At 49.7% G+C, this 25,055-nt stretch overlaps 1 protein-coding gene across 1 annotated transcript in view; it reads left to right on the forward strand.

Annotated features, from left to right (window-relative positions):
- IGFN1 (immunoglobulin like and fibronectin type III domain containing 1) overlaps positions 1-14,411 on the forward strand; it is a 31,479-nt gene extending 17,068 nt beyond the window's left edge. Inside the window, exons 12-23 of the mRNA XM_039227547.1 lie at positions 1,950-2,062; positions 2,551-2,675; positions 3,387-3,528; positions 3,905-4,204; positions 4,736-5,035; positions 5,526-5,699; positions 6,741-6,869; positions 8,930-9,232; positions 10,193-10,281; positions 11,980-12,175; positions 12,892-13,191; positions 13,972-14,411. Coding sequence (XP_039083478.1) covers positions 1,950-2,062; positions 2,551-2,675; positions 3,387-3,528; positions 3,905-4,204; positions 4,736-5,035; positions 5,526-5,699; positions 6,741-6,869; positions 8,930-9,232; positions 10,193-10,281; positions 11,980-12,175; positions 12,892-13,191; positions 13,972-14,411 — 2,611 coding nt within the window. The remainder of the gene's footprint in view (positions 1-1,949; positions 2,063-2,550; positions 2,676-3,386; positions 3,529-3,904; positions 4,205-4,735; positions 5,036-5,525; positions 5,700-6,740; positions 6,870-8,929; positions 9,233-10,192; positions 10,282-11,979; positions 12,176-12,891; positions 13,192-13,971) is intronic.
- Positions 14,412-25,055: the final 10,644 nt, after the last annotated feature.

Raw genomic sequence — 25,055 nt, forward strand, 5'->3', positions numbered from 1 at the left:
GGTTATAAGGATGGTTTGGGGGGTTCTGAGAGGATGGGGTCAGAGGGTGAGGCCGGTTATAAGGATGGTTTGGGGGGTCCTGGGAGAATGGGGTCAGGAGGTGAGACAAGTCATTGGGATGGCTTGGGGGATCCTGAGAGAATGGGGATGGGGGGTGGGGCAGGTTATAAGGATGGTTTGGGGGGTCCTGGGAGAATGGGGTCAGGAGGTGAGACAAGTTATGGGGATGGTGTGAGGGGTTCTGGGAGGATGGGGTCAGGGGGTGAGGCCAGTTATAAGGATGGTTTGGGGGGTTCTGGGAGAATCCGGTCAGGGGGTGAGGCAGGCTATAGGGATGGTTTGGGGGTTACTAAGGGACTGGGGTCAGGAAATGAGGCAGATTATAGGGGAGGCTCAGGGATATCTGGAGAAATGGGATCAGAAGGTGAGGTGGGCTACAGAGATGGTTCAGAGAAGTTCAGTGTAACAGGCACACAGGCTGTAGTAGGGTATGAGGGTGCCCCCGGAGACCAGGAAGCCCTAGGGCATGGGTCAAGATACTGGGCAGCGTCAGAAGGATCTGATGGTGGCACAAATTCCAAAGATGGCTCAGAGGGCGACAGAGGAATGGGGCTCTTAAAGGGGGCAGGTCCAGGACCGGGCTCTAGGATGACCCGGGTGCCAGCTGCTACAGACGGTACCGCATACAGGGATGGCCCTTGGGGCCCAGGGGTGCTGGGGGTTCAAGGAGGGCCACAGAGTCTTTCAGATGGGCAAGGCTCCAAGAATGCTCTCGGGGGCTCTGGAACCTCAGGAATCCCTGAGGCGCTGGGGGCTGTTGGCTCCACGGGAAAATCAGGTGTCAGAGAGTGGCAAGCTGCTGCTGGGATCCAAAAGGCTCCTGGGGGCAGCGAGCCTCCCAGCAGGGAGGGTGGATCTGCAGATCAAGCAGGGGGTATGGGGGTTTCTGGGTTTCTTGACGGTCGGGAGGCAATAGAGGGTGAGACCTGGGCAGATACGGCTGCTCTGGAATCTGGACATGAACGAGACTTCTGGAAAGCAGGCCCAGGAACAGCAGACATGGGTAGAGCAGATGGCCTGGGAGGATTTGCACCTCAGGGAGGTAGGGACTCACATCTGGAAGGTAGAAGGGTGGCCGTGGGCACAGGCCAGGTTCTGGACAGCAACCGGGTGCCTGGGGAAAGGAGTAAATCAATGTCAGGTTCTGCTGACAGACGAGGGGACACTGAGGCCCTAGAGAGGGAAGACCAGGGATTCGGCCAAGGCAGCACAGGTGCTGGGAATCAGTCCCCAGGTTCCAGAGCTTCCAGATCTCTGCAAGAGAAAGATCGAGCTTTCAGTGGGACCCACGAAGGGCCAGTGAGCACCAGGGGCAGGGAGGGCTCTCCAGACCAAGAGGGAGCTGGTGGGTGTCAAGGCGCAGGGTTCCTGGATAGCAAAGGTTCAGGTCCTGGAAGGGGCAGATCTATGGGCCCAGGGGAGTCAGGTGTCCTGAAGAAGGAGGACTCCACTTATAGAGAGAATGGCTTCACCCAAAAACCTGGGGATTTGGGGCCTCAAGGAGCCTGGAATAGCCTAGATGGGCCCTTTGGCAGAAATGACTCTGTAGACAGATCAGGGGGCATCCAGGGCCCAGGCTTTCAGCTAGACAAAGGACATAGAGGGGAAAGAGGGTCCCTGGAGGCTGAGAATGACAAGGCCCAAGGTCCAGGTGCCTTAAAGGACTATGAGCGGTGGGGAGTGGAAGGCTGTGACGGGTCAGATGGAAGGCCTGGACAGCTCAGAAGCAAGTCCCCAAGACAGTCAGGGGTGGAGGCTGGAACAGCAAAGAGAAGAGGAGCAGAGGAGGGTAGAGGCTCAGGGCCGCCACTGGGAGGAGACAACAGAGGAAGCGGAGGGGCAACTCTGTATGAAGACTGGAGCCAGGAGCCCCCGAGTCATCTTGGCCACAGAAGAGGTGACAAGGAGGGCAGGTCAGACATCTATGGCCAGGGAAGGGATGCCACCCAGAGTACCAGATCCCGATCGCAGCATGGCACTGACACTTCCTCCAAGGCCCAAGGTAAGTATTTCTCAGGGGAACGGCTCCAGGGCGGGTAGAGCTCAGGGCAACTGGAATGACTAGGTCAGTCTCAGTTCTGCCTCCAGCCTCAGGACTTGGTCCCTGCCAGCGCCCCCCATTTTTAGGGATCTCTTCCCATCTAGGAAGCAACCTCCTCCTCCTTGTGCAGGTGGCATCCAGGCTGCGTGGGGCCCAGAGGTCTTTGGGTCTCTGTGTTAACACCCTATGTCCAAAGAACTAGAGTTGTTGAAATACTCTGTGTGGGTTACTCAGACTTCCCACCTGTGTGACTCAAGGGGCCCCTTCATCTACCTTGCATTCGAGGTGTCCCATGCCAGCCTATGTCCTGCTGAGAAGAAATGGAAGCTTTGGCTTTGCTGGCACTGGCTGAACCCAACTGGCACAGTGTAGACCATGGTCTGGGAGCCTGGGCATTGGGGAAAGTCTGTGGGTGGCCAGCCCCCCAGACTCCCTCTGTGTCTCCCCAGGTCCCATGGGTCACTTCTCCAAGAGCCTGGCTGACATAGATGTACAGCAAGGAGAGACCGCTGTCCTCTCCTGTACCCTCACCCGTGACCTGGGCCCCGGTGTCTGGCTTAAAGATGGAGTCAAGGTACTGCCCCACCCCCACCCCCATGCTTTACCAACCAGTTTGTGGGAAAGGGGGAAGGGCATGGATTGGGGGATAAAGCAGAGAAGAGTGGAGAGTGGGGCTTTGCGAGAAAGATGTTTTCATTCATTTTATTGATGCACCTACCCTGGGGGAAATCTAAATAGTCAGCACGTTGGGGTGTTTAAAATTGGGTTTTTAAGTGGATTTGTACCTTACTCACTCCTTCCTGGACACACCTCTTAGTCTCTCTCCGCCATCCAAAATGCCTGTCCTGTCCCAACACTTGTTGAATTCTACTGTCCTCGTACAAATGCCATCTCAGCCCAACCAGATGGGACGGCTCGTCAATCTGAACGGCCCTTTTGTCCTCTGCCATGGCTGTCCTCTTAGGAGAATGGACACCACAGTGGTTCAGAGCATGGGCATCAGCTAGACCCGGCTTCAGATCCCAGCTCTGCCACTTGCCTCCGATTTCATCCATAAAATGGGGCCAATAATAGTATCGACTTCACAAGGCCACTGCAACATTAAATGAGATGCTCAAACATGGAGCACATTCACACAGGCCTGGCACATCACCTGCATTCGGCTTATGCCGCTGTTATTACAATTTCTATAGTTGCGTTAATAAAGGGCCCTGCTTACCCTGGGGGCCTGGAGGAGCTGGGCAGGGGCGGGGATGACTGGCTCCTCTGTGACCCTTGTTTCCAGCTCAGCGCCCAGGATGGAGTCACCTTTGAGCAAGACGGTCTCATGCACAGTCTCCTCATTGCCCACGTGCAGGGGACCCAGGCTGGGAGGTACACCTTTGTAGCCGGCAACCAGCAGAGTGAGGCCACCCTGAGCGTCCATGGTGAGGCTCAGCCCTACCCTGCCCTGCTCAGCGGTCTCTTTGTGCCAGGTAGCACGCTCCACCTCTAAACACCTGACTGTGGGGCTAGTCTGCAGCCAGTACCAAATCACATCCTTAGTCTGAGAAGGTGATTTTAAAAAGCCAACCCACAGTCTCCCTACTCTCTGTCAGGAAGTCCTTGGGGAGGTCTAATCTTAGTCCCTCCTGCTGCAGACAAAGCCCATTCATCCCCTTGTTAGTCCTCTTGGGGGCAGTCTTCACTCTCAGCTCACATCTCCTTCTCTGGGCCCTCCTTCCCCCTCCCTGCCCCCCTCCCCACCCCCAGGTGCACAGTGCCCTGGCTGCCTTTGACTCCCTTGCCCTGTTGTATCTCTAGATCGCCCTGTCATCGCTCCAGATGTGACAGAGAAACTGAGAGAGCCACTGGTGGTCAAGGCTGGGAAGCCGGTGACAGTGAAGATCCCCTTCAAGAGCCACCTCCCGGTTCAGGCTGCCTGGAAAAAGGACGGAGCCGAGGTGGTGGGCGGTGGCAGCCGGGAGGCCCAGGTGGCCCTGGGGGACGGCTTCACTCGGCTGTGCCTCCCTAGCGCTGGCAGGAAGGACGGTGGCCACTACAGCGTGACGCTGACGAGCGAGGGAGGCTCTGTCCAGGCCGAGCTCACCCTGCAAGTTATAGGTGCCAGCCCCAGCCTTCTCCCCAGCCAAGGCCCGAGGGCCCCGGGCTTCTGGGACCCCCCTGCCAGTAGGAGCAGGCCCGAAGTGTGGTCCCCTGGCTCGGATCCTCATTTGCATGCTGTTTAAGATCCAAGCCTACTCCACCATGTCCTCTCTCCCCTTCTCAGACTGGTCAGAAAGAAGCAGTGTAGACAGAGGGCTGGCCTCCCGCTGGCTGTGCTTCTCGGGAGCGAACACAGCTGGCCCCCAGGGAATTGCTGGGGTGGGATGGTGGCCCCCAGTCCTGAGTGGCGGCAGCAAATTAGCACTGAGCAAGGGCAGCCACAGTGGAGCATTCCAGGTCACCTCAGTGGGTCTGTGTGTGTGTGCTGGGGGGTGGAGACCAGGGAGCCCTCCAGGTAACGCCCAAGGCTCTCTGGACATGCTAGCCCATTGCAGGCTTATTGGCTGATGAGGGGGGCAGTCTAGCGCCACTCCCCTCCAGCTTCTTTGACCCCCGTTTCTCTTCCTGCTCCTCTCGGTGGGACCCCAGACAAGCCCCAGCCCCCACAAGGTCCCCTGAAGGTACAGTATTGCCAGGGGGCTGGTGTCTGCCTCCACTGGCGGCCCCCACAGGACGATGGGGGCCGGGCCTTGGAACGCTACGTGGTGGAGAGGCAGCAGGCTGGCAGGAGCACTTGGCTGAAGGTGGGCGAGCCCCCCGCAGACAGCACCACCTTCACTGATGCCCACGTGGAGCAGGGCAAGAAATACACCTTCCGGGTGCGGGCTGTGACCTCTGAGGGGCCTGGGGAGGCCCTGGAGTCCACAGAGGTGCTGGTGGCTCCCGCAGGTAAGAGGGTGGGCTAGGCGCTAATGCTCCCGGGTTCATCACTGTGCCCAGAGGGTAGGCAGGGCTGCCCCAGACACTAAGGGACGCTGGGGGGGGGGGGTATTGAGGCCCTTCTAGAGCACTGTTGAGACTCCTTACGTCAGCTTCATTTGGGATCAGGTGGGCGATCAGGAAGCAAGATTTATGGGGTCTTCTCCAAGCCCTGGCTCTCTGGGAGCAGGGGTGGACAAGCAGAGCCTGCTTTCCGAGGAGCCTGGGTGGGGCAAGCACCAGTCTCCATCAGATGCCCTCCATTCAGAGGGGACTTGAAGCTGAGGGGCCTCAGGGCTGCCTCTAGGCTCCCAGGCCACAGCCAGAACAGTGTCCTTAGGCAGGCTGGCTCAGCCCTCCGGCACTCCCTAGGAAAGGGCAGAGTGTGGCCCCCACGGCCTCGCTGTGAGCTGGCACCTTTCCTCATCCTCTGGCTGACCTGTGCCTTCTCTGCCCCCAGCTCTCCCCGGGCCCCCTTCCACCCCAATCATCCAGTCGGCCTCCAGTAAGGGCATCACACTGACGTGGTCGGCACCTCGGGGCCCCGGCAGTGCCCACATCCTGGGCTACCTGATCGAGAAGCGCAAGAAGGGGAGTAACACCTGGACAGCAGTAAATGCGCAGCCTGTACCTGGTGAGTGGGCTGGAATGGATGCTCTGCGTTATCCTGGCCCAAAGTCCCCCTACATGACCTCCAGGCTCCAGGGTCCTGTGGCATCACCATGCCAGATCCCTTTAGCACAGTGGGTCTCGCTTGGGGTGGTTTTGCCCCCTGGGGACATTTGGCAATTGTCTGGCAACTTTGGGTTGTCATAAGTGAAGTGAGGGAAGGTGGGGGTAGAGGCCAGAGACGCTGCTAAACATTATACGATACACAGGGCCACACCCCTCTCCTCTCCCCACATCCCCAAACAAAGAACTACCTGGCTACAAATGTCAGTAGTGCCAAGGTTAGGAGACCCTGGTTTACTGGAAGTCTCAGGATGGAAGCCAGAGATGGAGCTGTTAGCACTGACCCCTTTCCTTCTGGCCTTGACCTCAGGCAATGCACTTTTTTCTCTAGATCTTACCTTCCTCATCCGTAAGATGGGGAGAAGTATCTGCTGTCCTATTAACTTCCCTACGGTTTCCAAGAAACTGCTTTCTGAGATCAGAAAGAACTCAGAAAAGTCCAAGCCAACGTTGGCAAGAGAAAGGACAGGTTCCAGGCACCAAGCAGATGATCCGGAGACCGGGTGTCTAACCAGGGCTGGGCCATTTAGGAGCTAAGGTCTTTTAGGGCCTCAGTGTCCTCATCTCTGGAGAAAGGGTCGTGAACTAAGAGCACTCTTCCAACTTCACTATTTAGTTATTCTATCTGATTTATAAATATGTATATTTATAACAACATCTATAACTCTGTAAGGCAGAGGGAACCAGAGAGATTAAGGCACTTGTCCAAGACCACCCAGCAAGTTAGTCATAGACCCAGACAAGGATTAAGGCCTCTGACCCCCTGAGCGGTGTTCTTTTCACCTTGGAGAGAACCGAGTCACCGTAACTGGCCGGCTGGAGAGGAGGAATGTGCTAGGGCCGTAGGTTTGGTCTTTTCCAGAGCTTGGTAGCGCCAAGCCATCTGTGTCCCCATCACCTTGTCCTGTGAGGGTGGGACTAATGTGGGGTGGACTCTTCACAGACAGGAAGTGGACCGTGGTGGACGTGCGGCAGGGATGTCAGTATGAGTTCCGGGTCACAGCTGTGGCTCCCTCTGGCCCTGGAGAACCTGGACCCCCCTCAGATGCTGTCTTTGCTCGGGACCCCATGAGTAAGTAGAGTGCCACCCCAGGTTGGGGGTGGTGGTGGTGATGAGCAGGGGCTCTGAAGCCCGTGGGACAGGACCAGGGCCGTAGGTCAAGGCCAGTCCTGAAGGAAATGGTCAGGAAGGCTGGAAGACAAAAGTCAAAAGGTCTCTGGGGTGAGGCATATCAGGGTCCTGGGGGAGACATAAGCCCCCAAGTTGAGATCAAACAGGCCCAGACACTAGGCAGCGGGGATTAGAAGAATCCCTTCCTGAGATCACTTGGCTCACTCTTCAGGTTCTGAGCAGGTCAGTTCTCAAGCTGGCCCACCCCTTCCAGTGCTGTAACCATCCACCCACCCCAGTGAGGGGTTGTCATCTCTGTGGAGCAGGTGGGAGGTCACAGTGGAATCTCACCATTGACTCTAAACAGCAGATACTTGCCCTTCAAGGTGGCTCACACTGTGCCCAGAACTAGGTGAATAAATCCTGGTCCCTGCCCTTGAGAAACATTCAGCCTAGAGCAGCATTTCTCTGTCCGTGATTTCAGAGCTCCAGGTACAGAGAGATGTCACTAGGCATTTTGAGGGCAACACAGACAGCCAAAAAGTTCTGGGATCAAAGATGTTTAGAACAACAACAACAACAGATGTTTATAACCTCTAGCCTATGATATTTCCAAGTCCTACAGCAAAGGGTCCTGTTCTAGTTTGAGCCAAATTTCCCAAATATGAGTAGAGAATACCTTTTCCACAAAACGCCCATCAAAAACCTTAGCCCAAGACATACAGCTTGGAAACACTCCTGTGTACACCTCTTATGAGCCTCTTATCCCCTTATGAGCCTGCTAACGACAAGCCATGGAGGGAGTGGCACATTTCTGGCACCTGCTAGATTGGTCAGGTGGTCAACACCTTCAGAGCACCTTTGTATCCCCATGGGGCATATGCTGTCCGAGTCAGGGCTGTTGAAACGAATCCAGCAGGAATAGAACATTGTACAAGTTTAATGGCTCAAGCGACATCTAAGTTTTAGTCCTAGAAAAGGCAGAGTGTGGAATTGAGGGGGAAGAGGGGAATGACAGGGGGAAGATGACACATGCATTTTACTCCTCGCATGTGGACCAACCGGGTCCTAGTTTATCCATCTCTCTCCCTCTCTCATCACTGATAGGAATGGAGACAGCAAGTGCATTAGCAGTGCCCCACATTAGCCACCCCAGTCACTACCTGTCCTAGACCCTTGCTACTAAGCACGGTCCATGGTCCAGCAGCATTGCCTGGGGGCTTGCTAGGAATAGGAATCTCGGCCCTCCCCCAGGCTGCTGAATTAAGACCTGTAGTCTTAATCAAATCCCCAGGCGGTTTGTAAACAAATTAAAGTTAAAGAAGCACTGCCCTAGCCCAGATCTAGAAATGCCTGGACACCTCTCAAAAATCCTGCTGCCTGGGCTGCACCCCAGCCGAATGAAATCCACATATCTGGGGTGGGATCTAGGTACCAATGTTCTTAAGGCTCCGTTACTGATTCCAGCGGCAACCAGGTCCCAGAGACTGCTGTGCAATTCACAAAGCCCCTTATACACATCACACCTTTGTTCCCGAGTTCCTGTCGGGGGTGGGTAGGATCCATGTTACAATCCTTTTCATTTAACAGGTGGAGAATAAGTATGGACTGAGTGTCCAAAAAGCGATCTTGACTAACTTAGAGCTCAGAACCAAAAGATATAGAATTCTAGTCTTTGGGGATCTTGGAGCCCAAGAAGTCACTGACAAAAATACCAGATTTCAGGAAGTACAGAAAGGAAGTTAGGGGAAGTGGGTTGGCAGGTGGGTGGAGGAGTGGACTGAGTTGGGAGTACCTTGCTAGAGCCAGTGACCTGGGGTCTGTGGTGCATAGCTGAGTCACAGAATAGAATAGAGCAAAGATGTGGTTCCAGGGACGTGCTCTAGGGAAGTCTAGGGGCAGAATCCTAAAGTGAAACAAATGCCCAGCCTCCCACATGAAAACTAAGGAATATCCACACTGAATGGCCTCCCTCAAGAGAGGGTGATGCCATTCCTGACATTCTCATGGTCCCTGGCCAGGACTCCCCGGGCCTGTGAGGGATCTCCGGGTCACAGATACATCGAACACCAGCATCACCTTGAGCTGGGCCCCGCCGGATGCTCAGGATGGGGATGAAGCCCAGGGATATGTGGTAGAGCTGCGTGACCCAGACAGTCTGCAATGGAGCCCGTGCCATGCAGACACCGTGCCAGTCACCACCTTCACAGCCAGAGGGCTTCGGCCCCAAGAGGGCTATTTCGTGAGGGTGACAGCAGTTAATGACGGGGGCCACGGCCAGCCCACAGCCCTGGACACATTAGTGCGAGCCATGCCTGTTACCGGTGAGTGCCACCCCCTCCCTCTTCCTGCACGCCCTTCCTGAGAGGGCCTCTGAGCCATGCCCATGCACTTGCTGAGCCAGGGACCCCTTCCCCAGTTTAATGAAGGGCTGTTTATCAAGCATTTGTTATGAGCCAGGCACTGGGCTAGGCAGGCCCGTTCACAAATGTTTTCTTATTACAACTGGTAAAAATCCTACAGGGTTAATATTTTTACCCCCAATTTACAGATAAGGAACCTGAGGTCAAAGGCACTTTGCCCAGGGTCATACCACTGGTATGGAGCAGAGCCAGGATTTAAACCAGGGGACTCGGACTCCAAAGTCCAGGCTCTCTCCAGGATCTTTGCTGCTTCCCAAGCATGACCTAAGAAGGCATAAGTGGTACTCAGTACTCAGGGTTCACGTTCAGAGTAGAAGACATACAGCTCCCTGTTATCAGAAGGTGGATCTTTTCCTTTGGATTTAATCGCTGGAAGCAGCTGACTTGTCTTTGACCCAAGCTGACCTGGGCCATCCCAGCAGTTGTCATAGTGATGATAAGGGAGAGACAAGTACAATGAATAGCACGTGGACCCAGAGTGCAGAGTTCTGGAAATTTGTCCTGGCTCTGCCTCCAGCTCGGTGTGGTCTCAAGCCTGTCACTTCTGACCTCAGATCAGTGTTTCTCTATCTCCTCCATGAAACAAGAGTTGGATTACTTTTTCACTGTCCTCCTCTGTTCTGGCCCAGCCCTCTCCCTGGTGGCTTCCCTTTCTCAGCTCCCCACCACCTCCTGCGGCTCCCCTCTGCCCCTGGGAGTCCCCTCCCGGCTCCCTATCCCTTTCCTTCAGAGCCTCTCCTGTCCACTATGAATCTCTGCATCAGTCTGGCCCAGACTTCCCCCTCTGGCTCTGCCTTGTTAGAGACCTGGAGATGGGGCCCGAGTGCGGAGGGAGGTGACAGGCCATCTTGTGTGTTTCAGTCTATCCCAAGTTCCTCATGGATTCCAGCACAAAGGACTTGCTGATGGTCAGAGCTGGGGACACCATTCGCGTGCCTGTTTCCTTTGAAGTGAGTGTATTTAATGGGGACTGGGGAGGGGAGCCCAGAGCAGGGAGCCAGATTCAGCCCTGTGGTTCTCTCCACCCCACCACCCTCCTTTTTGGTCCCCAGTCAGTGGTCGGGGCTTGTGCTGGAAATCAGGCCAGAAGTGAGGAAGGAAGCGGGTCCTCTTTGAAGGCACAACCCTCACCTGGCCACCGGGTGACCACTCTGCTTTTGTCTACAGGTCCCTCTAGTGGTAGCTTCTGTCACTGCACCTCTAAACTATGGTGTCCACTTTTCTCCCCCTCTCCTTACTCAGTCTGGGAATTCAGGGGCCTGAGGGTGGATAATCCCTTTTGACTTTAGAATGGGTATTGTACAAGCATGGCCTGCATTTGAGTCGGGTTTGTCCTTAACCAACACCACCCGTCTCCGTGTGTATAATGTAGCACTAGAGTGTGGTGGCTAGAAGCACGATTCTAGCATCATTACTCACTAGCTCTTTGGCTTTGAACAAAAATCTTAACCTCTCTGTGTTCCAACCTCCTCATCTGTCAAATGAGGATAATAGTAACTTATGTCAAAGGATTTTTCTAAGGATTCAAGGAATTAATACATTGAAAGCACATAAGCAGTACCTGGCAAGTGCCCTGTGTGTGTTATCTATTCGTAATGATGATGATGATGATGATTACTATTAAAATCACCATTGTCAGAGCACCTGGGTGGCTCAATCAGTTAAGGATCCAATATAGACTCAGGTCATGATCTCTTGGTTCAAGAGTTGGAGCCCAATGCGGGCTGTTAGTGTGGAGTCTACTTGGGATTCTCTCTCTCTCTCTCTCTCTCTCTCTCTCTCTCTCCCCCCCACCCCACTTGCACTCTCTCTATAATTAAATTTTTATTTTTAAAAACTTTTTAATGTTTTTTAAGAAATTTATTTCTGAGAGAGAGAGAGAGAGATAGCATGAGCAGGGGAGGGGCAGAAAGAGGGAGACACAGAATCTGAATCAGGCTCCAGGCTCTGAGCTGTCAGCACAGAGCCTGACATGGGGCTCAAACCCACGAACTGTGAGATCATTACCTGAGCCGAAGTCAGACGCTTAACCGACTGAGCCACCCAGGCGCCCCTATAATTAAATTTTTAAAAACTTTAAAAAAATCATTATTGTCATCGTCATCATCTGCGTCATAGTCATCATCTGTGTGGGAATTCGTACATGGCAGAGCCAGACTCAAACCCAGATATAACGCTAAATTACATGTCCTTAACTAGCAGACCATAATAAGGACATGATGGTGACAAAAATACTTAGCGCACTCTAAGTGTTTAGCACTGAGTGTTCCTTGGCCCTGTTCTCCATGCTTCCATGTGTGATTCACTTCTCCCATCCTCAGGACAGCCCCATGAGGTACCTTACTGTTTGCATCCCCATTTGACTCTGATGTGTGCCGAGTGTGTCCGGATCCAGAGGGTCTCACGGGCACTTGGGGATTTGCCTTATGCTCCCTGCCTTGCGTCCACACTAGCCCACAACCCCCTACCATACCCGCCTGTGCCACGCCCTCTCAACCAACCCCTCCCTAAATAGGCACTTCCCACCTCTTGTGATTTTGCCCAGACATTTCTCCTCTGAGAATGTTCTTCTCCCCTTAGACTCAGCTTAAGTACCATCACTTCCACAAAACCTCCCCTCCTGATTTTCTTTTCCTCTCCTTTCCCAGGCTGCCCCCATGCCTGAGGTGACTTGGCTGAAGGATGGCTTGCCTTTGCCTAAAAGAAATGTGACCTCCACCAAGGATGGCCTCACCCAGCTTCTGATTCCTGTGGCCAGCCTCTCAGACAGCGGCATCTACACTGTGGTGCTGAGGAGCCTGCAGGGCCAGGAGGCCACCTATAGCTTCCCCCTCAGGGTGGCAGGTGAGACAGGCCTGGGCAGGGTCCGTGGACTCACCAAGGCATGGAGCTCTCCACCCGGTCTAGTCACGGGTCTCAGCTCCTCTCCCACGCCGGGGAATCCAAGGTGACCACACCGCCAGCCGTTCCTAAGAGCCTGAAGAAAGGAGAAAAGGCAGAAGGAGAGTCTGGGGTGGGGCGGGGGGGGGGTCCTTTGTTCTGTCTCAGGAACTTGGGGACAGTTAAGCCACAGCCCTTCACTGTTGTTCTTCATTTTGAGTCAGAGAGCGAAGACAGTCAGCGCCATTGCCTCAGCTGAGAGAGCCTTGGAAGGATTGTCCGTGGCCCTTGCACACGATAAATGGTGCCCCCCGCCACAGGGACTCCCGCATAGCCCCCGCCCTCCCTGGAGCAGCTTCTAGAATTCGGAAATGACCAATAGCTAACGATGGGGGCTCCGCAGCTTGGTCTCGTGGAAGCCCCTCCATTGTCCACATCCTGTGTCATTTTACTTATAAGCCAGCGTGAATTCAAATAACTCTGGTTAGAGAGGTTTCCTACTCTCTGGGGATGGCTGCCGAGCCCCGGCTGAGCTCTCTCTGGCCCCAGCTGCCTGCATAGCAAGACTGCATTCCCCAGGACCTCGGAAGACTTGGAGACCCCGGGGTGGACCACGCTGAGGCCAGGGGGACCCCTGCTCAGTACCCCCAGAACTCAGCTCCCTTTGCTTTCTTGTGCAGCGTGCCCGAAGGCACCCGGGCCCATCCGCCTGCAGGAGAACGTGCTTGGGACCGTGACGGCTGAGTGGGAGCCTTCTCCAGATGAGGCCGGGGATGTCCCCCTGCACTACGAGGTGCTGACACGCTCCTCAGCACACGGGCCCTGGCGCCAGGTGGCCGACCACGTGCACACCAACCACTTCACCCTCCTGGGTGTGCTCCCTGGCCATGAGTACCACTTCCGGGTGGTGGCCAAGAACGAGCTGGGGGCCAGCCAGCCATCGGACACCAGCCAGCCCTGGTGCATCCCCCGGCAGCGAGGTGAGCTCTCGGGGATGCAGGCTGCCGCTGGGGGGCTGAGGGGAGGGGGAAGGCAGCCCTGACAGCGGTGGCCGAGCATGTGGCCGAGCGGTGGCCAAGCACCGCTCAGTGTATCTCTGGCCACAGGACTAGCTGGTGGCAGGAGGTGTTGCCCTGCCCTCCACCCCACCTCCCTGCCTCCAAACCTTCTCCCTCCACACCTTGCTCAACCTCTGCTGGCCTCTGTGTCCTTGACTTGGGGTGGGTCCAGAGAGAACAGAGGCATCCACATGTCCAGGATGCCTTTGGGTGGGGTCTCAAATCAGCCGCAGGCAATACAGCAAAGAGACTTTCTTTGAAAACCAAGTATGTTTTATAGTTTACGAGACGTGGGCCTTCAAAGTAGTTACTAGAAAAAGCAATTATGAAAACAAATGCATGATTCCATATTTCTAAAACACAAAATCATCTGGAAGGTTCCACACCAAAATGTTAGCTCTGATCATTGAAAGGCAGTGAAATCATACTTGGTTTTTATTCTTTCCCTTTTGACCTTCTATATGTTCTAGTTTGTCCACAGTGAACATGTATTAGCTTGTAGTGAAAAAAGAAATTCAAAATGTATTTTAAGAAAATGGTAAAAAAAAAAAAAAAAAGTGAGTCAAGCCGTGGGGGCCAAATCTGCAGGTAACATGTGCAGAAGGACCAAGGAAATGCCTACGTTCCAACTGACTCACGCCGCAGTCTCTCCTTCCTTGCTTGCTGACCCTTCTCTCTCTCTTGCCTTGGTTTTTGCCACAGAAAACAGGTTAACGGTGAAGGCTCCAAGCTACCGGGAGCCTGACCTGAGCCAGAAGCCCCGGTTCCTAGTGGGCTTGCGGACCCACTTGCTGCCCGAGGGCTGCGAGTGCTGCATGAGCTGTGCCGTGCAGGGCTCGCCCCGGCCCAGTGTCACCTGGTTCAAGGACGACCAGAGCCTGGCGGGAAACCCTGAAGTGTATAGCACTGATGTGCAAGGCGTGTGCTCCCTCATCATCCCCAGCGTCTCCCCCAAGGACAGCGGCCAGTACAAGGCAGTGGCTGAGAATGCGCTGGGCCAGGCTGTCACCACCGGCACCCTCATCGTCATAGGTAAAGGTCCCACCCTGGTAGAAGGCCAAGCTGGTGAGGGGGAAGGGAAGGAGAGTCAGAGCAGCCACTTGCCTGTCTTCCAGGAGCCCTCCCTGGCCCCTCAAGAGTGATTGGGCTGGAGGTCAGGATACCAGGATCTTCTAACCGCCCTGGCTCTCCAGGCTCTCTGTGACTTAAGCTGGCCATCACTGGCCGTCCAGGGCCTTGATTTGCCCATCTGCAAAATGCAGCATTGACCTAGATCATTGACAACCAGCTCTTGGCTTAGGGGACTGTGTACCACCCACCCCAGCTTCCCAGTGTGGCCTTGCAACACATCTCCAGCCAAGAGAGAAAAAGGCTTCTTCTGCCTCTTACGTTGCATCTTTGTAAATTTGCCCAGATACAGACATTAAGTCCAAAAAGCCTCCCTCACTGATTTCCTTATTGGTAGTCTCCTTCTCAGCAAAGCAAATGATATATGTTAATAAGGAGATATTTTTCCTGAAGAGTACTTAAACGTCTTCTATTTTGAATAGGAAAACAACAAGTAACTCCTAAACATTTTTCATGATTCAGAATCAACCTTTGCGCAAAAATAGCCCTTTCAGCCCTGAACCAGCGTGTCTTTTGTCTCTGTGGCGTCTTTGCCATGGCCCTTGGGAAGCCACTCTCAAAGCGCCCCCGCGTGTGCACACAGCTAGTCCTGAAAAGACTTTTCAAAAAGGTGTTTGGAGATGGTTGCCAGGGAGGGAGTTTGCCCAAGCTCAGAGAATATGTGGCGTCTCTGCATTTGAACCCATGGCCCCTGATGGCCGAGCCCTTGGGCCTGACCTTGGTCTTGTGTGACCTTCACCAAGTAAAAAGGGTGGGAGGGACAGCGGCAGCTGCTCCTTCAGGACCAACCAGAATATCCTGGTCTCTTTGTCTTGCAGAATCTAGCTCCTAGTCCCACCTCACCCTGGGATGGCCCTGTCTGGCCCCACAGCCATGGGATGATGACTGACTCCTGAAACTTCGCTCTTAACGTCTACACTGGCCCAGAGAGCCCGTCCTAAAGGGTGGAGGACACTGGTAGTGGCAAGAGCCGGAGGGAGACAGAGTGAGGGGACTTCTGGGGATGTTCCACCAAAAGGCCATGGAGTCCTTGGGGAAGAGAGAGGAGAAAGGGGGGAGCATTCAGCCTCTTGACCCCAAGCCAAGTCCCTGAGCAGATGACAGTGAACCTCCTTCACCCTCATTATGTGGGCTTCTTTCTTCTCTACTTCGGGACATCCAGAGAGACCCTGTCTGCAAGATGGAGGCCAAGTCCTTGTTTTCCTGAACTGGGGTCCTGGAGGGAAGAGCTGGGCCTGTTGTGAACACAGGGAGGAAGAAAGAGGGGGTCAGAGGACCTGGGTGAGGTCCAGGGCGCACAGGGCATGTGTGGAGGGAGTGCCTTCTGTATTCTTCATCATTAAAACATTAAGCTAATACAAGCCTATTGTTTGCATGTTCACATGGGGTTGGCATGGTGGAGGGAAGATTGGCTCTTCCCAATGCAGAGCCTTCACTCCAGGCTCCAGCTGGGAGGATGGGGCGGGGGGGTGGGGGTTCTGGCTCAAGGGGAGCATTGGGTCAGGATTGACCTCCTGTAGCCCAGGCCTGCACAGTGGCTTCCAAGGGCCTCTGGAAAGCAGAGAAGAGTGGGAGGGTCTGCATAGTAGAGAGATCTCCCTCACTCCTCGCCCATGTCTCCCACTCTCCTCTGTCTGCAAAACTCCTATGAGCAACAGAGCAAGGGGCTTTCCTGGGTGTTACAGTGTGGGAAACACAGAGCCAGTATGCCTAGGACTGCTCTTTGCCTGTCCCTCCCAGGCGCCCGAAAGAGTCTGGGCTGGGGAAGATCCTACTCCAGGCTGTGATCTGTGGGCCCCATGAGAAGGCACTGAGAGTGACCATCAAGTGCATGGGATTGTGGCTCTCATGCAGTGCTGTGTGGGCCCCTCCTCACCTTCTCCACTCTGTGTCACAGACAGGCCGGGAGGCCTCCCTTTCCAGGGAAGGACCTCTTTGTGGCCTCCCACCGGAAACTCTTATTCTCCTCCACCCCCAAACCATGGCCCCTGAACCTCCTGGGCTCCCAGAAAGTACTCCAGAGTTTCCAGCGATGAGAAAGAAGGAGGGGGCCCTGGGAAGGCTGAGCCCCACTCTGTCCCAAGGTGTCAGCTCCGAGGCCTGGCCAGTGGCCTGGCACAGTCAGCTCTTCGCTCCCCCGGCTGGGATCCAGGCTTCTGCCTTTCCCCTGCCTCCCCTCATACCCAACTGCAGGTCAGATGCAGGAAGGAAGGAGCACAAGCCACAAGGAGGGACGGAGAAGGGTGGATGTGGGAATATGTGACCCAGGGAAAGCTTTCCAGATTCAAGAAATCATTGTCCACCCAAAATAGACCATGAGCATCCCCCAGAGGCAGGGGGTAGACCAGATAACTGTGTATAAGCCGTGGTTCACTCTTGCCCGCACCGGGGAAACCTACAAGAGCCACATTCCTTGGGGTTTTCCTTGCCATCTTTGTCTTGCCACCACAGCAGGCCAACCTGGGGCCATGGGCAAAGAAAGAAGTTCTTAGAAACAAGGAGGCAGGGCTGAACACTTCAGCCTATATGAACTGTTCTCCTAAGTGCTTTTTTGCTGTGGGTCCTGCATTGTGGGGAGCACAGAGCTTCAGCTCAGACTGCCGCATCAGCATTAGGGAGAAGAGGGGGTTCGCACAGAGGGGATGACCCGTGCCCGAAGCCTGCCTGGCTCTGAACAGAGAGCAAGGATGAAAGAAGAGCCCTTTCCACATTCTTAAGGGTGGAGTGGTGGCCTCACCCTCTAAGGAGATACAACAACCAAAACTCCCTACTTGTGATGGCTTCTCAAGATACATTCATTCATTGGACGGCCTGGAGCAGGTGCTGCGCCGGGAGGTACAAAGATGACTCAGACATGGGACCCGCCCTCAAGAATCCTACTTTCTGGAGGGGAGATAAAGACTAACAAAGGCACAAGAAAGTCCTGAAGCGCCCGGGGGTGGGGGGTGGGGGGTGGATAGACCTGAAGGCTGAGAGCATCAAGGAGGGCTTCCTCAAGAGGTGGAAGCATCCTTGGGGGATGAGCAGGAAGTGGGCTTGCAGAGATGAGAACGTTATTAGTGCAGGTTTGGAGGTGGGAGAGCACAGGCTGGGTTCAAGGGCTGCAGTTCTGCCCAGGACTGTGGAAAGCAGTGGTGTGTATGTGGTGGACCTCAGTGCTCACATCCGGGCCGAGGGAAGTTATGTGTCCCTGGGAGGGAGTTGCATGCTTCTTCTATGCCCAGGACAGAAGTGAAGGAAAAGGGAAACATCCTGGACATTTTCATTCATTTCCACACAAAGCCCCACAACCCTTGCCGGTCAAGTACATGAATGTGAGAGTTTGAAGACTAGTTCTGCCGCCTGACTAGTTATGTGGCCTCAGCAAGCTCCTTATCCTGTCTTTGCCTGATTCCTCATTTGTAAGTGAAGAATAATGATTCCTAACCCAAGGCCACAAGGATTTTCTCCTGTTTTCTTCTTGAAGTTTTATGGTATTAATTCTTTTTTTTTGTTTTATGTTTTATTTATATCTGAGAGAGAGAGAGAGAGAGAGAGAGAGACAGCGTGAGCAGAGGAGGGTCAGAGAGAGAGGGAGATACAGAATCCGAAACAGGCTCCAGGCTCTGAGCTAGTTGTCAGCACAGAGCCTGACACGGGGCTCAAACCCACGAACTGTGAGATCATGACCTGAGTTGAAGTCGGACGCTTAACCGATTGAGCCACCCAGGCGCCCCTATGGTATTAATTCTTACTTTTAGATCTATCCCTTTTGAGTTAAGTTTTCTACATGGCATGAGGTAATAGCCAAGGCTTTCTTTTTTTTCTTTTTTGATTACCCAATTGGCGTAGCACCATTTTTAAAAAGAGATTTTCCTTTCTTCCCATTGAATTACCTTGGAAACTTCACTGAAAATTAATTGACCGTATGCGTGTAGGTCTGTTTTTGGAATCTGTCTTACCTACTTATTTTCTAGTTTCTGGAAAAGTTTGTATAGAATTGATACAGTATCTTTAAATATTTGGCAGAATTTACCAATAAAGCCACAGGATCTGAGTTTTCTCTATGGGAAGGATTTAACCACAAATTTAATTTGTTTAATAGACACATAGGGGTATCCAGGCTATCAATTTCATGTGTTTGGTAAAATTTGAACGTTTGGTAATTTGTGACTTTCAAAGAATTTATTCATTTCATCCAGCTTGTTGAATTTATCAGCCTGAATTTGTTTGTAATATTCCCTTACTGTCCCTTTACTGGCTGTAGGCCCTTTAGTGATATCTTCTCTTTCATTCTTTTTTTAAACTTTTTAATGTTTTATTTATTTTTGAGAGAGAGAGACAGAGACAGAGCATGAGGGGGAGGGGCAGAAAAAGAGGGAGACACAGAATCAGAAGCAGGCTCTAGGGTCTGAGCTGTCAGCACAAAGCCTGATGTGGGGCTCAAACTCACGAACAGTGAGATTATAACCTGAGCTGATGTCGGATGCTCAACTGACTGAGCCACCCAGGCGCCCCTCTTTCATTCTTAATATTGGTAATTTGTGTCTTCACCTTTTTGTTCTTAATCAGTTTGGCTATAGGTTTATCCATTTTATTGATCCTTACAAAGAACCAACTTTTGGTTTCATTGATTTTCTCTGTTATTTTTCTGTTTTCAATTTCATTGATTTCTGCTCTTTGTTATTTCCTTTCTTTGGCTTACTTTGGAGTTAACATGTTCTTTTCTTTTAAACATTGTTTTAGCTATATGGTTTTATAAAACCACAAGTTTTGATATGTGTATTCATTTTCATTCAGTTCAAGATAATTTTCTAATTTCCCTTATGACTTTTTCATTTACCCATGGATTATTTAGAAGTGTGTTGTTTGATTTTGAAATAGGTGAGATTTCCAAGCTATCCTTTCTTGATTTCTACTTTAATTCCATTGCAATTAGATAGTACACTTTTATGTATGTAAGTATGTATGTATACATACGTATGTATTTAGAGAGTGTGCTCAGGAAAGGGCCAGAAAGAAAGGGAGAGAGACTCTTAAGCAGGCTCCATGTTCAGGGCAGAGACTGACATGGGGCTCCATCCCATGACGGTGAGATCATGGCCTGAGCAGAAATCAAGTCAGGATATTTAACCAACCGAGCCACCCAGGCACCCTATGATTCTACCTTTTCAAAATCTAATGAGGGGCACCGAGGTGGCTCAGTTGGTTAAATACACAACTTCAGCTCAGGTCATGGTCTCACGGTTCATGAGTTTGAGCCCTGTATCAAGCTCTCTGCCATCATCAGATCCTCTGTTCCCTTTTCTCTCTGCCCCTCCCCCACTCATGCTTACTTGCTTGCTGTCTCTGTCTCTCTCTCAAAAATAAATAAACATTTAAAAATGTTTCCTTTATTTCAGGAAATGTTATATAAATATAAATTACGAAAAGTTGGTTGATGGTGTCGTTCAAATCTTCCATATCCTTATTGATTTTCTTGCCATTTTTTCTCTTAGTTCCTGAGAAAGGAGTGTTGACATAGTCAAGAAAATTGTGGATTTGTCTAGGGTATAATATATACCTTTAATTTATCACAGTTTGCATTCAAAGAATATGCCTCTTCAAGTACAGAGTAAGAGTCTCACCATAGCATACTTTCTTTTCCTCTTCCCATCTGCTGTGCTATTTTGTCACAAGTTATAAACCCCAAATGCGTTATTATTTCCGCTTTAAAAACTCAATTGTCAGGGCACCTGGGTGGCTCAGTCAGTTAAGCTCTCAACTCTTGATTTCAGCACAGGTCATGATCTCATAGTTCATGAGATCAAACCCTCCCTTTGGTCTCTGTGTCACAGGTCTTTGGTCACAGTGTGAAGCCTGCTTGGGATTCTCTCTTCCTCCCCCCTCACAGTAAATAAATAAACTTAAAACAAACCTTAATTATCTTTTAAAGATATTTTTATTGAAGAAAAAGATGTTATATTTACTATTTTCAGTGTTCTTCATTCTTTCATGTAGGTTCAGGGTTCCATTTGGTATCATTTTGCTTCTGCCTGAAGAACTTTTTTGAGCATGTCTTGTATTGCAGTCTATTGGCAATGTACTTTCTCAGCTACTAATCATCTGAAAAAGTCCTTATTTATCCTTCATTGTTTTAGAACTTACCAAAGAGGATTTTATTCAATATTTTATTATATAAATATTCACAGAAAAGCTGAAAGAATTATACAGGGATCCATATGCCAATCACCTAAATTCTACAATTAGAATTGCTATATCTGCTTTATCACGTACCTAACCATCTATGCAACTCTCTGTTCATCCATTAATCCCTCCTATTATTTTTTATACATTTCAAAGTAAGTTTCAAACATGAGTACACGTCACATCTGAGCATCGCAGCATGGCAAAAGATTTTTTCAGTTATAGTATTTGGCCACTAGGGAGCGGCGAAGTGCCATCAAAAGCATTAGAAGGTGACTAAATCTACAGTCCCAAAGTGTCCTCTTCTGGGGAATGTCTAGAGAAGTTTCACAAGGTATAAATGGTATCATTTAGAAAGAGACTCCAAGGACGCCTGGGTGGCTCAGTTGGTTAAGCGTCAGACTCTTAATTTCAGCTCAGGTCATGATTTCCTGGTTGATGGCATCGAACCCTTGCATCAAGCCCCACATTGAACCATGCATCGGGCTATGTGCCGACAGTATGGAGCTTGTCTGGGATTTATTTTATCCCTCTCTCTCTCTCTCTCTCTCTGCCCCTTCTCTGCTCATGCTCTCTCTCTTTCTCAAAACAAATAAAGTCTAAATAAAGAAAAGGAGAGACTCTATTTGCAATTCAGCAAGAAAGTTGGAACACCTGTTATCTTTACCCTCAGAACTCCTCCTCTGTTTTTACAGTTATTTTAATTACAAAAGAGAAAATACAGGGGTGCCTGGGTGGCTCAATTGGTTAAACTTCCAACTCTTAGTTTCAGCTCAAGTCATGATCTCATGCTCTATGAGTTCGAGCTCCGCACAGGGGCTCCTTACTGACAGCAAGGGGCCTGCTTGGGATTCTCTCTCCCTCTCTCTCTGCCCCTGCCCTGCTCACACACATGCACTCTCTCTCTTTCTCTCAAAATAAATAACTTAAAAAGATTTTTTTAAAAAGACAAAGCACATCATTGACCACTCTTTCTTTCAAATGATTTGTGCTATTCAGGATAAGAATTCTTTAGATCAGACAGAAAACTTGATGAAGTCAGGGTGTTATATTTAGGGAAATGAGCCGATATAATAAATTAAATGTTAATTTGTTGATTATCACTCTCCATGAGAGCAGACACTTAGTTTATTACTTATCCCCAGGATGTAGATAGAACTCAGGCATGTACTAAGGCTCAATAAATACTTACTGTAGTAATGAGTAAATTCAAGTGCTTAATTCCAAATACAATATTCATACATTTAACATTATTACTTATCAAAATTAAAACAATAAGTCTACTTTTGAATGTAATAAGACTTAAATAGCTATGCAATATAACAGCTACCATTACATTTCAAAAAGGAAAAATTCTAAAATGTAACTCTTTTGCTTCAGAAATCTTGAGGATTCCACTGACTTTTCCATTGTTTCGTGTGTGTGTGTGTGTGTGTGTGTGTGTGACCCAAAAAGGCCTTAATAAAAAATAAGAGCATATATTTCACCCTGGAGCTGGGGTCCACCCATAGAAATGACCCTGTTTTCTACATGTGCCCCCAGGAAATTCAGCTTAAGCCAAGATTGCATTATCCCCGTCCTTAGTTTTTGGAAAAAAAATGTTGGGGGCTATAGAATCCTAAGTTGTTCTTTGTTTTTATTCCAATACTCCGAAGATGTCACTCCATTATCTTTTGATATTCAGCTGTGTTGAGAAATCTGCTATCATTCTTACCTTTGTGCCTGCGCAGTATGGTTCTGTCTCCTCTCCGACTAGAATATTGACTCCTCGGAAGTGGGGACTGGCCCTTATTCATTCTCGGATCCTCCTCTTCTTGCTTAGTCCCTGGCATAGAGCAAGCTCAAATATTTATTCATTATTCCTCAAAATGTTAATGTCTCTTTCAATTTCTAAATAGGCCACGTACAGAGACTCAACCACGCACATATCTTCTCCTCTCTTGACTCAGTGAATAAAAATGAAAGAAGAGGGACAATGAGGCAAACATACAGAAATGGAAGTAAATGCTTGATTTGAACACAACCTCAAGTCATACTGGACCGAGGCCACTTACCTAATTCCATGGGGATGGGGGAAAAGACTTTATTTGAACAAATAAAAAAATGAAATACTTAGCATTTTTTACGAAGATAATTCTGAACTGGTATGCACCTAAACATAGAGCCCTCAGATGTATTTTAAATATAGCATCAAAACATCTAAAGCAGAAATTGATAAAATTACAAGAAAAAATAACTTATCATTATGATATTGTACCATGCTTCTTTCAGCAGTTAATATATCAAGCAGGTAAAAAAGTAATAAGGATATAGGAGATGTGAACAACTCTATCAGTGGGCTTGTTATAATGGACACACATAGACCATTGTGCCCAACAAATAGAGAACAGTTTTCTTTTAAAGCACCCATAAAATGTCTATGAAAATTGCTATGTACTAGGTTATGAAGCTAGCCTGAACAAACTTTAAATGATTGGTATCCTGTAGACCATAGTAATCACAATGCAGGTAAGTTGGAAGTCTATAATAAAAGACATATAGAACAAAATATCATACAATTGGAAATTTAAAAATACACTTTTAAACAATTAATGACTCAAACAACAGCCACAAAGAACATAATGGAAAAGAGAAAAATATTTAGAAATAAATAATAGTAATAATTAATAAAACTACATATAAAAATTTGTAGACCTCAGTGAAAATCAAACGTAGAAGGAAATTTATAGCTTATATGTTAACTCTAAAAAAGAAACATGGGGCGCCTGGGTGGCTTAGTCGGTTAAGCGTCCGACTTTCGCTTAGGCCATGATCTCGCGGTTCGTGGGTTTGAGCCCCGCGTCGGGCTCTGTGCTGACTGCCAGCTCAGAGCCTGAAGCCTGTTTCAGAGTCTGTGTCTCCCTTTCCCTGACCCTCCCCTGCTCACGCTGTCTCTCTCTCTCTCTCTCCTAGAAATAAATAAAAGTAAAAAAAAAAATAAAAAAATAAAAAAGAAACAAAGGCTCAAAATCAATGAAAGAAGGATTTGTATCAGAGACAGTCATCCAGCCTCCCACCACTGATAAGCGACTGAGTTCTGGCCAATGGCGTAATGTGAATAGCTTCCGGGTCTAACCCTAAAACTTCCTTTGCAAGCATCTGCTTTCTAGATGCAAAGAATCCTTTGTAGGCCTCCCTAACTCTCTAGAATATGGTGGAGCCAACCGGTGAAAGGAACTCAAGCTCCTGATAGAGCAAGGTCATCCATGCCACTCCACTTAACTGTATCATATTAGGCTACTGAGGTTTGTAGTTTGTTATGGTGGTCCATCCTCGCTAATAAGGCAAATAACTTTTTAAAAATGAAAAAAAAAAAGAATGACATTTTAAAACTTAGAAGAAAACAACGAAGGGCAAAACTTAATGAAATAAAACACATCAGAGAGGGAATAATTAAATTCAAAGATTATCTTTTTGCAATGGTCCATAAAACTGACAAACTTTTGTGATGATTAATCACGGAGGAAAGGAAATGGCAAAAATAAACTCTAAGAGTGAATACGGATGTATTACAGATTCAGCAGAAACAAAGGAATGCTATTTAAAATTATATGGGGGGCTTGGTTGGCTTAGTCGGTGAAGCGTCCGACTTTCCCTTAGGTCATGATCTCGCGGTTCGTGGGTTCGGGACCCGCGTCGGGCTCTGTGCTGACTGCCAGCTCAGAGCCTGGAGCCTGTTTCAGTCTGTGACTCCCTCTCTCTCTGACCCTCCCCTGCTCACGCTGTCTCTCTCTCTCTCTCCTAGAAATAAATAAAACATTAAAAAATAAATAAAACTATATGTTAATACATTTTAAAAATTTTAACGAACTCTGTGGATTTGTAGAAAAAGACCATTTACCAAAACAGACCCAAGAAGAGATGGAAAACTTAAGTTGTCCTATATCATTGAAGAAATTCAGTTGGTTGTTAAGTATTTTTCCCACACAGAAAACATAACCCAGTAGTCTGATAGGTGTAATATTCTTCCAAATATTTGAGGAACATTTACAATCTTTAAAAACTTCTCCAGAGAATAGGAAAAGAAGGGCTACTCTCCAACCTAGTAAATGAGATTAGCCTAACCCTGACGCCAGAACTGCAAGGGCAGCGCACAGTAGGGAAACTATCAGCCAGTGTAACTCAGTAACGTAGATGTAAAATCCTTAACAAATATTTGCAAACTGAATCCAGTAAGGAGGAAAAATGTTTACATATCATGAACAAGGTAGATTTATATCAGAGCTGCAATACAGAATTCATATTAGAAAAACGATTAATGTAATTCACCACACTGGTAAAATAAAAGAGAAGCCATACACACATTTCAGTAGATGTACGAGAAAGGTTCAGGAAAATTCCACATCTAATGACAGGTAGCGGAACGTGTCACAAACAGACTTTAGAGCCAGGCTGCCTCGTTTTGAATGCTCACTATATCATTAAGGAGCTTTGTGACCTTCGGCAAGTTATTT

This window comes from Hyaena hyaena, unplaced genomic scaffold (genome assembly GCF_003009895.1).
Source record: "Hyaena hyaena isolate Hyena2069 unplaced genomic scaffold, ASM300989v1 scaffold_28, whole genome shotgun sequence".
In the NCBI taxonomy this organism is placed as follows: domain Eukaryota; kingdom Metazoa; phylum Chordata; class Mammalia; order Carnivora; family Hyaenidae; genus Hyaena; species Hyaena hyaena.